Source organism: Cyprinodon variegatus, unplaced genomic scaffold (genome assembly GCF_000732505.1).
Source record: "Cyprinodon variegatus isolate N-32 unplaced genomic scaffold, C_variegatus-1.0 Scaffold402, whole genome shotgun sequence".
Lineage (NCBI taxonomy): Eukaryota > Metazoa > Chordata > Actinopteri > Cyprinodontiformes > Cyprinodontidae > Cyprinodon > Cyprinodon variegatus.
Window position 1 is genome coordinate 103632 of NW_015150855.1, and position 15728 is coordinate 119359.

General features: G+C 45.5%; 2 protein-coding genes across 6 annotated transcripts in view; both read right to left on the reverse strand.

Moving 5' to 3' along the window:
- eps8 (epidermal growth factor receptor pathway substrate 8) overlaps positions 1-4957 on the reverse strand; it is a 43254-nt gene extending 38297 nt beyond the window's left edge. For all 5 annotated transcript variants that reach the window (XM_015387715.1, XM_015387714.1, XM_015387713.1 and 2 more), the window contains exon 1: positions 4810-4957. The gene's annotated coding sequence lies outside the window, so the exon portion shown is untranslated. The remainder of the gene's footprint in view (positions 1-4809) is intronic.
- Positions 4958-10056: 5099 nt separating this feature from the next.
- Positions 10057-14873, reverse strand: dusp16 (dual specificity phosphatase 16). Its single transcript, XM_015387706.1, has 6 exons — positions 14624-14873; positions 13643-13781; positions 12947-13110; positions 12701-12860; positions 12498-12621; positions 10057-12297 (listed from the first exon to the last, which is right to left on the reverse strand). The coding sequence occupies exons 1-6, from the start codon at positions 14849-14851 to the stop codon at positions 11268-11270; spliced, it is 1845 nt and encodes a 614-aa protein (XP_015243192.1). The 5' UTR covers positions 14852-14873; the 3' UTR covers positions 10057-11267.
- Positions 14874-15728: the final 855 nt, after the last annotated feature.

Sequence of the window (15728 nt, forward strand, 5' to 3'; positions counted from 1 at the left end):
CCACTGGGGGCGGGGCTAATAAAGGGATACCTGGACTCATTAGCTGTACTACTAAGGAACACACAGTACTAAGAGTACTACACAGTACAACAGAGTGAAGGAAATCATACCAACAGGTTTTTACCGATTTGCTTTAAAAAACTTTTAACAAACATTTTCAGTTGTAAGAACCTTGTAAGAAATTTAAACGGGAAACCTCTGCTAAATTTTGGTTTTTGTTGTGAAATGTCGAAAAAAAAAAAACGAAACACTTTTATAGTTAGTTTTGTACAATAATAATAAAGCTTCTTATTTAGGTATAAAGTTACCAGCAGTCAGTGATCCTCACTGCCAGTGGAAGGCCTGCTGGTTAGAGAGCAGAACATTTGCTTCTTGGCTATATGGCAAAGGTTGCCGGTTTGAAACTCGACTGGGTCAGAAAAAAATTCAGACGAATAAATTCTAGCTCACCATTTGTAGTTTGTTCATTTTTCAAGTCACTACTTCCAATAACCTGGAAACAAGTTACAGTAAGACGGGATTTTTAATGTTTGGCAAACTTTAAAGTAAAACGATAACGGTAAATGATTAAGTTGAATCTTAAACTAAATCTTTGCCCTGAAATTTTGAGTTCTGCCAACTTTTCTTTTTTGGTAAGATGTAAAGTGTAGCGAATCCTTTCATGTCTGGAAATAGTAAATAAAAAGAATTATGTTTATATGCGATTTAAGGTAATTTCACTTCAATATTTCATTTTTTTTCTTCACTTTTATTAAATTCCATTTACATTTTTTTTATAATAAATCAATTTCATTTGAATTCATTTTACTCCTTTTCTTAGTTGCAATCTAAATTATTTTAATTTTTTAATAAGCGAACTTTAAGATTTTTTAATTAGTCTCTTAATTTTATTCCTCATGTTTTTAATACTCCCTAAATCAGTAGAAGATTCCAGATTCTTTATCAGAGGAAACCTCACAGAACATTCCTGGTTTAGGATCCAAATGTCCTGATGAATGAATGATCCATTAAATCTGTTAGAACCAGAACCTTTGCTGGTACCTAACAGAACTCTAGCTTGTTGCCTTGGTAACATGTTGGTTCAAACGGATCCAAACCATCGCTGGTCCATCGCTGGGATACCAATTAGAACTAAACCTCCACCACTGAAGCAGCTTTCATCCAAATAAATGTTCTGAATTTGAGACTCTAATGGCTAAATGGTTCTGATCCGGTATTGAGGTGGGTCATCAATGTGCTGTACTGGTTCTCCTTTAATCAATAAAAACCCGAAACTCTAAAACAGGGGTCACAAGTTAAAAATCAGCGGGGGCCGAATAAAGAAAATCATCAACCACTAAGGTCTGGGGACATTTTTTACTTTAGACAGAATTTAACTCTAAATAAAATGAGGTGTTTATGTATCCATGTTATGCATTACATTTCTAAATAAAAAATATATAATTCCATTTTGAAATTTAAAGTGTTTTTTTAAATTAGAGAACAACAATCATATATAGACAATATACAGATAATTTCCTGATTCGCATATTTTATAAAACACCTGAACTGACCGTTTTTCTTTCTTTTTTCTGTCTTAATGTTGGCAGTGGGCTTTAGGCTGCCCTGCAAGGCTTTAAACCTGGGTTTAAATGGAGACTAAGCCATTCTAAAGCACATATCAAGGAGCTCATTTTGAGCCTGGATCCATATTTATTTTTGATTCTGTTCATGGTGGAGAATCCTGCTTCACAGCAGCAGGTTGAGCCAAACATCCTCTAAATGTTCAGGATCATCTTTGAGCACCATTTCACTTTTCTTTCACCAGTTCACCACAGTTCTTCCAGCAGTCCACACTTTCTCTGCTCTCTTTTTCTCATCATCTTCTCCTTCTTTCCCATTGCCCGGCTTGCCACAGGTTTGCCTGCTGTGTCTAAAAGTAGCAGCAGCAGCAACCCAGACTGACAGCAGCTCATTGGATCATTTGGATCACATGTAGTCTGGTCCCGGAAGCTCCAAAGGGCTTTACCGTATTAACAGGAGAAGAGGGGCAAGTGAAGTTGGACACTGTCATCAGATAACATGCGGTAATTTATAAATGTTTTAAATCAGGTTGGGTCCAGATTAGCCAGCAGGTGGATCTGGTCCCCAGTCCACTAATCAGTGACATCTCCTCTAAAACATCACATCCCTGTCCAGGTTCTGCTGTAGACCTAAAGTTCTAACTGGTCCCAGAACAGTTCTCCTGAAACTGCTCCAAACAGACATACCACTACCTGTTTCCTTCTCAAACTCTGATCACATGATCCTGAAACTCTGACCTGATTGGCTGCTTCCTACAAACAGGAATAAAGCTGGGTTTGGACTTTAGGTTGGCCCAGACCCATAAATAAGCTGAGCCTACCTGAGCAAACCGGTCCACAGGAGAGTCAGAACCAGAACCAGGCTGCTATCTGGTTGTCAGCAGCAGAAGGAGCAGATTAGAGAGGATCAGCTTCTGAAGCTCTGAGCTCGTTAAGCCTTTAATTGGTGACTGACAGGTGGGAGGCGGGGCCTACCTGGGAGCAGATGGGTGAGGAACTTTTGACCCGGTCAGAACCGACCCAACAGAACAAACTGATAATTATGATTAACTAACTCTTTCTGCTAAATAATTAAATTAAAAAATGTTCTAATTTTACTCAACAGCTTATTCCTAATAATATGTAATATTTTCCAAAAATATTTTTTTTTATTTTAGCATTTAATAAATATCCTTTTTTAACACTCATATCAACTGATTGTTTGCTTTTTATCATATTTATTTTTATTCTAATTTAATTTCTGTTTCAGATATTCTTAAATTGTTCACCAGTTTGTAAATCTTCAAATATTCTGCTTTTTTTGGTTTGTTTTTTTTTTGTTTGTTTTTTTGTACTTTTAATTATAATTATGTGTGTGACTGATTGAAAGTGGCATAAAGCCCCCTGGAGTTAAAAAGGAGCTATTTAATTAGTTTTGTAAATAAATTTTATGTTTTCTAAATTATGTGTTTATCATTAAAATAAGGGAAAACAATTTATTTTGTTCGTTAAATCCATTTTCCCTTCACTGAGATAAATCTCTTCATTTCCATTTCCACTGTTTGATCCTGATAATTTATCTACTTCCTGTTTTTGTGTGACATCATCCAGATTTCTGCCCTAAGCCCCGCCTACTTTATCGGCTCTGATTAATGCAGCTTTTTTCCTCCCAGCTTGTTTGTTAGCTGCTCTAACATCATCGGTTCGTGCCTCTGATCTCTTATCGGCTACCGTCTGCCTGCAGGTTTGGACCCAAACACTGAACAGAACCATCGATCAGCAGGACCGGACCTGTTAGAGTTAACCTGCCCACTGATCCAGGATCAGCCAAATTATCAATAAATGATTCATAATCGATGACGTTGACTGAAACATTAGAGCAAACTGATGGTTCTGATGTATGCTGTGGATGTCCTACGGGGCCCCACCGCAGCATCGGGGCCCCCCCTGTGCCTGATCCGGCCCTGGAGCCGGCAGCAGGTAACAAAAGGTGAACTCCGTCGTCTTCTTCCTCCTGCAACTCGACTCCTGATCCCTCAATGCTGCTCCAGGACATCACACCTGGCAGGTACGGTTATGTCGCGCCGTCGCCCCGGCAACCACACAAACAAGGCGTCTCCTGGGAAACACCTGGTTACAGTAAGAGGAGCAGGACGTCATCCCTGGTGGATTTATTTACTGAATGCTTAGAGAGGAGCCCGCTGATCAACAGTTTGATCTGGTGACTCATTAGTCTCCATCTCCGTCTGTGGAACGTCCAGAACCTTCCAGAACACAGAGAGACACTCTGAGATGTTCTTTAGGTTCTTTAGGTTCAGCAGCAGCTGTGGACTTTGGAACCCGGACACAAGACGTCTCTGTTTGCACAATGAGTCCGACTCAAAGGTCCCTAAAGGGCCCAACCGGGTCTCCAGGAAAACACCACTGATAAACAGAACTCCATGTCTGATCCCAAAGAGCCAGAACCTACAGAACCACATCAAGGTGCCTCAGGGTTAAAACTACAGAACCCAAAAAGAACCCAGAGGAATAAGTTCTGATGCTGAGAAGTCACAGAATGTCAGCCTGATTCTAACCAGAACATAACCCAAACCAAACACCTCAGCTAGGATTCTCTAGAACCGGACCAGGCCATCCAAGGAAACGGGTCTGAGGTTCTGACCCAGAGGAACCGATGAGCGGATCTAGCAGAGAAACCCAATACTGAGAGACAGAACATCCCAAGCAGCAGAACAACCAGCAATCTTCCTCAGACTAATTCCCCTTTGGATCAGAACCGGTCTGGTTCTGCAAGGTGTTAGAACCAGGATCCTATCAGAACCCATAGGTCTGATCAACTGGACTCAGACTCTAAGCAGAACAAGAAAAGTCTAACAATCAACCCAAAGCTGCAGTTGAGCCACAGATGAGCCCAAAGTGAGCTGCTCACCATGAACCAGCGCCTGGAACCAGTGCCTGGAACCAGCACCAGGAACCAGCACCAGGAACCAGCACCAGGAACCAGCGCCAGGAACCAGCACCTGTCACACAGGTGAACCTTCCTGATTGGACCAGCTGGCCTCGAACCGCCTCAGGTCACCAAAACCAAAACATGTCAGCGGTTCTACTGGGCTGGTTTTCAGGAAACCATTTGAGTCATCTGGTTTATTTCAGCACCTGCTGTTGGCAGCATGAGGTTCTGACATTAATCCCTATCCCACCCTCCAGAACCTTCCGGTCCACCTGTCTGGGTTCGCTGAAAGGCGCAGCAGCTTTTAACCGAGCTTACCTGCAGCATCCAAAGGTCCGGACCGGGTCAGAACTGCATGGCACCAGTCACCTGCTCGGTTCCGGTTCTGAGAAATGGAGCTCCTCTCCAGAGGAAACTATTAGACTGCGGTTCGGTTCGGAGATCAGCAGCCGCAGCTTTCTGCACAGCAGCTAGGGTCAATCTGTCCCTGAGCGCTGACTGACAGGCAGCCTGATGTACTGGCCCCGCCCACAGGATTTTCAAAATTAAACCACAAAGTTTTCACAGCAATAATAAATAAAAATAATAAATATTTATTTAGTTTTAGAAATACTATCAGCATATAAGTAATTCTCTAATAATATATTTGAAAATATTTAACAGGCAAGGAAAAGAAGCAACAATTTAGGTCCTGGCATGTGTTATCAGTTAATCATTATATAATTATAATTATAATTGCACAAAGGAAAATTGTGCCCTGGAAAAAAAAAAAAGAAAGCACCCTGGAAAATTGATTGCTGTTTTATGAGTTTTAGGCTCCTGTTACCTCCTGTGGTTTGATCAAGCAATCATCTCCACTTTTGTTTACTTTTTTTTTTTTTTTAAACAACCTACTGATCAATAATATATACAGAGATAGCCTTTATAAGTTTCAAAATATCAGAATAATTTACATGGAGAATCATCATCATTAGCTTTATTTGTAAAACACTTTAATAACCAAAACTGAAACAGTGCTGTACATCAAACATAGAAAAACAAGCACCTCTGTTCTTTCTTCATTAAAATGCCGTGTCATTTAGTGCTATCCAAGCTTTAATAATATCCCCTACACATCAATAAAAGTGGTTTTATTGACCTGCCATCATTTTACAGGCTCAATCAGCCACATGTGGAAGGAGATGTCATATTTTCTAAAAATAGAACCCAGAGGAAGGAAGTACAAAGTAAAGAGCAAAGGTCCCAGAATTGAGCCCTGGGGAACACCACACAACAGCAGAGAATCACGAACCTCACATGTTTCAGCTCCAGGCTGGGGTTCTGGAATCACAGTCAGATTTATTGCAAAGTAGGTTTGTATGGGGCGCCGTTTGTAAAGTTAATCATTAAAAAATTAGGAGCAATATTTATTGTTATTTAGCGTGTTTTAAGAAAATAATAAGGGGTTTATGTTTTTCCATCATTCGTTTATAAAAATCTTAGTTTGTTAAAAAAAATATTTAGTCTGCAAAGTAAACATTTAGTTTGTTTAATCAATATTTAGCTTCAAACTAAATAACTATTTAACAAATTAAGATTTTTATAAATGATTATTATTATTTTTCTCTTAAAACACACTAAATAACCAGAAATATTGCTCCTAATTTTTTAATGCTTAACTTTACAAACGTAGCCCCATAGGTTTGCACTTACAAGGAATTTACCTTGATGTTGATAGTGCAGACAAATTATATATATGGGCCTTGTTGATAAGGCTGGTAGCAGATGGGAAGAAACTGTTCTTGTGGTGATGGACCGCAGCCTCCTGCCAGAGGGAAGTGTCTCAAAGAGTTTGCGGCTTGGGTGCGAAGGGATCAGCCACAATCCTCCCTGCACCCCCTTACAGTCCTGGAGGTGTACAGATCCTGGAGAGATGGAGGAAGGCAGCCAATCACCTTCTCTGCAGACCAGATGACACACTGCAGTCTGCCTTTGTCCTTTCCAGTGGCATCAGCGTACCAGATGGTGATGGAGGAGGTGAGGATGGAGGAGTAGAAGTGAACCATCATTCACCTTGGCAGGTTGAATTTTTTCAGCTGCCGCAGGAAGTATACCCTTTACTGGGCTTTCTTGGTGAGGGAGTTGATGTTACACTCCCACTTTAAGTCCTGAGAGATGAGTGGGTGAGAAGGGTTGCCCCACTGTGATCATTTTGTTTCTCAAATGTTAAAAAGAACAGAGATGCTGAGGTTAAAAGAAAAAAATGAGCAGCTTCATCAAAAAAAAGGCATGTAGAAAACAATTACCAAAATACACTAACATTATTATTACCTAAGAAAGATGCTTAAACAAATGTTACCTTGCAGTCACAGCCCAGGGAAAACTGGTTTCATGCTCCTTCACTCCCCTCTGCTGGACAAATACAAACCCTGCAGCAGAAAGCTGCAAACAGCTTTCATCCAATCAGATTATTGGTAGATTTTAACTGATTATTTATTATGACTACCACTGCAGGTAGATCATTTACAAAAAGAAAATTTAAACCAAAAAAATGTTAATAAGGCATATCTTTGAACGGCAAGGGGGGGTGTGCCTCCTAACAACTCTACTTTCATTGCTTTGCACAGGCTCAGTAGGAAGCTCTTACTCCTAAAAGCTGTGGCCCTGCATGTAGAAACCCCAAAGAAAACTTGGCCTTTCTGTGTTTGTTTAGGATGTTTAAACTCCCTCTAATCAGAACAGTTAATCGATTCAGGGGTTTTTTAATGGTTATATATTCCACAGATTCATTCATCAGTCAGTAAAGCACAGGGGATCATGGGGTGTCATCTATGGGATCTGGCTGCATGAGTCCAGGAATAGCTGAGGCTTTATCCCAGATCCCATTGGGATCACGTCTGTGACGAGTCCAGTCCTGCTTAAGACAACAGGGAATCCATGTTTTCCCTCCTCCATCAGGAGAGCAGCTGAGGAACATTACATAAACATTTAATTTCCCTCCAGGGATTAATAAAGTATAATTGAATTGAATTAAAATTAAGAAAAAAACAGACAAGACTCAGGAACAGTTTATTTCCCAAAGTGCAAAGGCACCCCCTACACGAAGAACCCAAAAATCCATGCTGAACGTCAAACACAGTGGGAAGAAATAAGTATTTGAAAACCCTGCTTTTCTGTAAGATCTCCAACTCAGAAATCAAGGACTTATCTGAAACTGTCAGGTGCACGTCCACTCTGAGAGACAATCTTCAAATAAATCCAGAAATTACAATGTTAGATTTTTTTTTTCTTTTTTTATGATACAGCTGCAAATAAGTATTTGAACACCTGAGAAAATCAGCGTAAATATTTGGTACAGTAGCCTTTGTATGTAATTCCAGAGGTCAAACATTTCCTGTAGCATTTCACCAGGTTTGCACACACTGCAGGAGGGATTTTGGCCCACTCCTCCACACAGATCATCTCTAGATCAGTCAGGTTTCTACGCTGTCGCTGAGAACCATGGAGTTTGAGCTCCCTCCAAAGATTCTCTATTGGCTTTAGGTTCGGAGACTTTCTAGGACATGCCAGAACCTTACTACTTCTTCCAGAAACACTCCTTGGTTATCCTGGCTGTGCTTCAGGTCATTGTGATGCTGGAAGACCCAGCCTCCACCCATCTTCAACGCTCTAACTGAGGGAAGGAGGTTTTTCCCCATAATCTGGCAGCACATGGCCCCGATCATCCTCTCCTTAATACAGGGCAGTCGCCCCGTCCCATGTGCAGAAAAACACCCCCAAAGCATGATGCTGCCACCCCCATGCTTCACAGAAGGAATGGTGTTCTTGGGATGGCAGTCATCATTCTTCTTCCTCCAAACACAGTTTGTGGAATTATCAGACATGGGCAATGTGGAGTCAACAAGTCATCTCCATGTCATGTATTTGTTCTACCCAGCCACTGAAGCAGGTGAGTCCAATCTTCACCGTGAATTAACCTGTGCAGATTGGACTCACCTGGTTAATTGGCTGGCTAGAAGAAATACATGACATGGAGATGACTTGTTGACTCCATATTGCCCATGTCTGGGAATTCTGACCAAAAAGTTCTATTTTGGTCTCATCTGACCACATGACTTTCTCCCATGACTCTTCTGGATCCTCCTAATGGTCGTTGGCAAACTTCAGACGGGTCTTGAAATGTGCTGGTTTAAGCAGGGGAACCTTCCTACCATGTGAGATTTCAAACAAAATGACATCTTACCAACAGTAACCATGGAAACGGTGGTCCCAGCTCTTTTCAGGTCATTGACCAGCTCCTCCCATGTAGTTCTGGGCTAATTTCTCACCTTTCTTAGGATCATTGAGACCCCACCAGGTGAGATCTTGAATAGAGCCTCAGTCTGAGGGAGATTGACAGTCATGTTTATCTTCTTCCATTTTCTAATCATTGCTCCATCAGTGGACCTGTTTTCACCAAGCTGCTTGGCAATTTCCCCATAGCTCTTTCTAGTCTTGTGGAGATGTACAATCTTGTCTCTAGTGTCTATGGACAGCTCTTTGGTCTTGGCCTTGTTAGTAGTTGGATTCTTACTGATTGTATTAGGTGGACACTACAGGTGTCTTTATGCAGCTAATTCAGGATAATAAATGGAGTGGAGGTGGACTAGTGAAGGCAGACTAACAGGTCTTTGAGGGTCAGAAATCTAGCTGATAATAGCAGGTGTATCATACAAAGAAAGATTGTGATTTCTGGAATGTTTTTTTAGATCATGCCTCGCACTGGACAATTTCAGACCCCTATATAATTTCTAAGTGTTTTTATGTATTGTGGTTCTTACAGTTTAACATCCTTCTTCTTTTAGTGTGTCATTTGTCTGTGTACCCAACGTGTATTTAGAGCTGATTGCCCCTGATTCCATCCGTTTTCCATCACGCTTATTCCAAGCGGGTCACCAGGGGTGCTGGTGCCCATCTCCAAGCATTGCTGCTAGACAGCAATGCTTGCCCCTGATTCATTGAAATAAAAAACTCTCCTGAGGTGTTTCTAAGGAGGGACAAGTTAAACTCTACTTAGCTGGTTAACAGCTGAGTGTTGAAAAAACTAAATCATGTCACAGACTCTGCATCAAATAACCGTATTAATGGGTTTTGTTTCTCCCTCAATGTTTAGATTTGATAACTGCTGCACTTTAAGAAATGGAAATGTCATGAAAGCTGTACAAAACAAAATGTTTTTTTAATAAACTCTGCATACAAAATGACAATAAGCCTATTTTAAAGTAGACTTAGGCCCAGTCCCATCTCTCTCGCTTGCTCTCGGTTTGGTCCCTAGCTCTCGGTTTTGCGTGTTCATGCGTAAGGTTAGTGTGTCCTAATACTTATAGGAGCTAGGGGGAATTGCCCGCTAACTCTTAAAATTGTCCCTTCAGACTGAGTGAGGACAGGAACTGACTTGTGAATGAAGTGGCCTCCCAGAACACTTTGTAAACTCATTCAGCGAAAGGAGAAATAGCGTCCCGCAGTAGAATCTGGTTCTATTCCAGGAAACAAACCATTAAGGGAATTTCTACCCATAATGCCCAGCTGAGGTTCAACGTTAGTGTCCAACGTCAAAAAGCTTTGCCAGAAGAGTTGGAGATGTTCAAGCTGTGAGAGGAGGACCGTCAGAACCTAAATCTAGGCGGAAAGCCGAGCTCTAGCTTCAGTTCTTGTGAAAAAAAAAGACTCACCGTATCACTTTATCTGCAGAACTTTAGAACCTGAAGATCCAAAAAGCTCCACAAACACAGACTATAATCTACCCACCTGTTCCTGAGTGGACCCGCCCCGCTCCACCAGCAGAGCCCAGATTAAGGAGGTCAGACCGAAGGAAAACCTCGGCACCATTCCCAGCACGGAAGAACTGGGCGCCCGGAAGGCTGAGCAGAACCAGAACCATGCAGACCAAGTCCAAACGCTTGATCAAAATGTTTTAAAAGTTTTATTGATCACAGATGTTTTGTGCTGTTTTTTATTACAACCGCTCTGAAGAGGGGGAAAAAAAATGGCACATTTGGCTTTCCGTACCCGCAGAAACAGGCGTCAGTCCTGGAGATTCAGGTTCTTTGTCATTCCGCCCAGAAGTAGTGCAACATTAGCAGTTAGCAGAGGTCACATGACCTGCTGGTCCTGACAGGTGAACAGCTGAGGGTTCTGGAGACGGGTCCAGTCTGATCAATCAGAACCTTTCAGACACTCTGGCTCTTCTTTCCAGACTACAGAACACACCAGAACAGAACCTGCAACTTAATATTCTAATGATCAATCAACCAATCAGATGCTTCCGAAAATCAGGAAAGTCCAAAGAACCGAACAGAACCGGACCTGGCTCCAAATATTGGAGCATCTGAGCTTCAGATGAAGGTTCTGAGCAGAGCAGCTTCCCCTGCGTCTCTCCTAAGGTCCAGAAACATGATCCGGGTCAGAACTTCCATTAATGATCATCTGAAACATTTCTCTCTAGTGAATCCAGTTCTGGTTCTGATCCAGTTAGTCAGAACAAAGTCAGCAGCTGAAGACTATTAGAGAGAAATCTACGTCTGCATCAGAACCAGAACTGGCTTCCTGCAGGTGAAGATTCTATCAGAATCAGTTTCTGTTTGGATCAGAACCGCTCTGACTCTCCACAGACTGAAGCTCATCGCTACGTTGAAGGTTCTGATGACTGGCTGAGCCCGGTTCTGGGAGGAATCTGGGTCCGTCTCTCCTCCGTCCGTTGGCCGTTTCTTCCGGCCGCGTTACGCTTGGATGTGGGCAGAGCCCGTCAGCGGCGCTCCTCAGGACACCTGGATCACCTCCATGCTGCCGGAGAACCCGGTCTGGCTCGCCACCCTCCTCACCTCCTCCCTGGACCTGCCGTCCGTCATCCCGTCGCCGAATTCCATCTGGCAGCTGCGCCGCTTCAGCTGCTTCTCAAAGCTGCTCTCTTCGTGCCAGCTCCTCCTGGAGTCGCCGCGGTCCCCGGCCCGCTGCCGGCGCCGCACCGCCTCCAGCCCGTGGCTGCAGCCCAACGGGCCGAAGCTGCTGGCGGCGCTGCTAAGGATGGAGGAGGAGGAGTAGAACCGCGTGGTTTCAGAGGACAGGTACCAGCCGCCCGTCAGCGAGGAGGCGGAGACTGTGACGGGCGCCAGCAGGATGTCTGAGTGCCAGCCCTTGAGGGCAGAGCCAGAACCGGGTGGGGCCAGCTGCTGCTGGCTGTGGGACAGGCCCAGCAGGAAGCCGGTGGTCTTCTCCTCCATGCTGCCGCTGCGCTGCAGGTGCTGCGGACAGCTCAGGGTGGCGGCTGGAGGTTTGGGGGCGGAGCTAGTAGCCGGCGGCGCCGACCCGTCTGCCTCCTCCTTATCCGGGCTCTGCTCCGGAGTCGACTGCTCCGACACCTCCTCCACCGGGGAGAACTGCCGCGTTTTGCCGCTCGCCTCTTTGAAGGACGCCGTTTTGTAGAAGTCGTCCCCCGACCCGCCGTGCGTTCCGAACGCTCGATGGGTGGAGCTTCCGCTCGGCTCGCCGACAGATTTGATGTCCAGAGAAAAGGAGCGCTTCAGCCTGGTGCTGTCCTCAGAACCGTCGCCGAGCTGCACGCCGCCCAGAACCTCGGCCAGCTTCTCTGGGGCGTCGGTCAGAAAGCAGGGCAGAGTGAGGGGCTCCAACGGCGGCTCGGCCTGCGCCGGGTCGGGTGGCGGCCCTGCGCCAGGCGGCTTCAGGCGGCCCGTCACACCATCCGGGCTTTTTATGTTCTTCTCAAAGTCCAGCAGCTGGCCCAGGAAGTTGAAGTTCGGAGAGATGGTAGGCCTCTTCTCCTTCACGAACCTGAGGAGAAGAGGAAGACGCTGGTCACCATGGTAACGCACCACAGAACCAATGTCCGCAGATTTTAATAGCACAGAGGTCTGATCTCAGAAAGTCTGGGAACCAACTTCCAGCTTCATCAACCGGTACCATCAGAACCAGATCAAGACAAGTTCTCAGTGTTTTAGTTGTAATGCGCCTTTAAAGGTTCTGGTTCTGACCTGTAGGCCTCGTCCAGCGACATGTCCATCCTCTTCATGATGTAGGCGATGGCGATGGTGGCGGAGCGGGAGATTCCCGCCAGGCAGTGAACCAGAACCCGAGCGTTGGAGGCCTTGGCCTTCTCTAGAACACAGCAGATATTGGTCTGAGCAGGACCCGGACCAGAACCAGAACCAGGACCAGAAACCTTCTGGATACCAACCTATGAACTCGACGGACCGGTCCAGCCAGGGCAGAATCTTCTCGCAGAACGAGTCGTTGACAGGAACTCTGAGGAAGTGGGATTCTGGGATGAAGTCCGGTTTGGGACAGGTGTTGCTGGCGTTCAGAACGTAGGCGATGTCGTTCTGCTGCATCAGCTCCTGAAACAGAGCTGAACCGGATCAGAACACACGGCCAACGGAGCGGCACGGCAGTAAAGACACCAGAACCGGTCCGTCTGAGTCACCTTGTTGAGGACATCTCTCTGGCAGCCCAGGTACAGGTGGGGGAGGATCCGGGTCGGACCGACGCTGGTGACGGCGAGGCAGGGCTGAGAGATGCAGGACGGAACCAGAGTGGACTTCCCCTCACAGAGCCCGGGGAACAGCTGGGAGAACTCCAAGAACCCTCCTGAAAACAGAAGCACAGCGATGAGCCAAAGGAACCACACAGACCGACCCAGAAACAGAACCACTGGGCCCACAGACCGGTTCGGTTTCTGTGATCTTTTACAGCAGAAATGGAAACTTCCCTCTGGGTCTGCCTGTTGTGTAACAGCTGAACGTCAGCGCGGTCAGAGAAGTCTGGAAGTTTGAGGGTGGAGTCACGGAGCAGCATTACATCACCGTTACATAACAACCCTCCGAGGAGGAGGGAGTTTCATCATCATCATCATCATCAGCAACTCATGCTGATCCAAACCTGATCTGAACCGGTTTCCACTTCCCTTCTGATGGGACTAAGTGTTTTCATAAAGGAAGCAGAACTTAGAACTGGAAACTCCTAGAACTTCAACTTCCCTCAGCTTTGTTCCCATCAGAAGCCTCCTGTCCAAAAATACTGTTCTGTTTGGACCAATCAGCAGCGAGCACACGGCATCAGACAAGGCTGGTTCTGGAATAGGAGGGTTCTATGGTCAGATCGGAGGAGAGGAGGAACTGACCTTTGAGGAGGTGCACGGAGGGAAAGCTCCTCTCCAGCTTCACCAGCAGAACACTGAGGAAGGAGTCGGCAGTGAGAGCAGCTGGGTCCGAAGAGTTCTGGTCGTAGACGACGACGTCCTGATCGGCCTGCAGCTCCAACTGAGACAGAAACATCAAACATGAGGGGCGTCCGTGTCACTTCCTGTCCCACTCATGTCCCTCAGAGGAAACTAAACATCAGAACCCCTGAACCCACCCACCCCCACACACTATGCGGGCCGTCTGTTCAGTGCAGGAGTTTTTACACCCTTTGAGTTCTTTCACATTTTGTCCCGTTGCTATGGAAACCTTTAAGACATTGTCTAACATAACTACAGACTGAAAACTTTTACTGATGTTCTTCTGGAACAGCTAAATCAAGTCAAGCCTAAATCAAGCCTAATTTCAGTCTGGACTTTGGTTCATATCAGAGTAGATGCAGGTGTCAACCGCCGCCTCTCTGGCTGGATGTTCAGGGCGGTTCTCCTGCTGGAAGGTGAACCTCCACCTCAGTCGCAGGTCTGAGGTGTGCCGTGTCTCCAATGAGATCAACGCTCTCCTGTCTGTCTGGGTATACAGCTGCTCCAACCTCTCTCCATGCTCAGAGGATGGATGAGAACTCTAGGACATGTTCAAAGATGGAGATTGTTCTAGAACTTAACCGGGCTTCAAACCGAACCAGAACTGACCCGTCTGCTGGGTTCTTTGGTTTTCGCGATGCTGGTTTTTCTCTAAAGAACAGCTGAAGTTCAGCTCAGACTAGATTCCACACAGATGTTAAAACATTTGATGGGTCGGATTTTATTTAGGGGGATTAAATTAAGAGGGGGGGAGAATATAAATGCCTGCCACACTTTTAAGATTTTGATGTGCAAGAAAAGAAAAATGTACATTTTGTAAACTATTTTTTTACAAACTGAGGAAATTGATAGTCCCCCTCCCCCTCCCCCCTGCCATCTCACCTTCTTCTTGGCCGAGTGCTGCAGCAGCTCAGCGATCTGCACCTTGTCCTGCTGCAGCCTCCTCTTCATCAGCTTGGAGCAGTTCACGTTCACCGCCTCCAGGATGTGGGAGGTGTTGTAGTCCACGAAGGGCCGGCTGTCGATCAGAACCACCCGGTCCAACCCGCCCTCCAGCAGAACCACCAGAGCCTCTGCCCCTATGACTCTCACCGTCCTGGGCCCAGGCATCCTGGCTCCTCCTTCCCCTTACCTCCCTCCCTCCCACCCCTCCCCACCCCCCGCCTCACTGCTGCAGGCCCCTCCCTCTTCCTCCGGGTTCTGGGGTTCTGGTCAGAGACGCAGAGGGAGACGCAGACTGAGGACGGAGCTCAGATGGTGAAGGGGTCCATGGTGTCGGACGGCTGTGATGTCCTGATGATGAGGAGCAGGTGAGGAAGAGGAAGTCTATATCTGGAGCGTCATCTTCATCACTGGGCTGAAGCTCCCTGAAAGAAACAGATGGATCAGAATCAAACTCAGAGCCACACTGAGTCCAGATTGGATCAGAACCAGACTAGATGAAGCGTACTGGTTGAACTGTGGAACATCAGCAGCTCCTCTGACCTCACATCCACTTTCCTCATAAACTCTCACATTAATTAAACATTGTGAACATTCCTGAGGTTAAAAACATCCAGAACCTTTTTAAACGTTCCACTGATCCCTCCTCCTTCTCCTCTTGATGATGATGATGATGACAGTGCAAAGCAGCGTTTAACGACCTCTGAACCGATCAGAACCTGCCTTTATCCTGCAGGCCCACTCAGAACTCTGCTGCAGGAATTTCCCACCTGCTGAGAAAATCCCCCAGCAGGACTCTGATCCTCCTTAGCACCACCAGAAAGTTCCACAGGAGGAAACAACGCCCACCAGGAGCTCTGCTGCAGGTCCACACAGATGGAGGTGAACGTGCAGCTCATATCAAACTATAGAACATAAGAACATTCAGAGGAGAACATGAGGAGCAGCAGCAAGGAGAACCCTGGATGTTGATGTTATGTTGGAGTTAAACTGGATTTAACCAAAGTTCTTTAGCTTTGATGAAACATGGTTCCTCCTGAGGAGC

Excerpts from the sequence above, each read along its gene's own strand:
- dusp16 (XM_015387706.1), bottom strand. The coding sequence starts at position 14,851 with ATGCCTGGGCCCAGGACGGTGAGAGTCATAGGGGCAGAGGCTCTGGTG. Across the intron at positions 13,782-14,623 it reads AGCACTCGGCCAAGAAGAAG|TTGGAGCTGCAGGCCGATCA; the intron begins GTGAGATGGCAG and ends TTTCTGTCTCAG. Across the intron at positions 13,111-13,642 it reads CTCCGTGCACCTCCTCAAAG|GAGGGTTCTTGGAGTTCTCC; the intron begins GTCAGTTCCTCC and ends TTCTGTTTTCAG.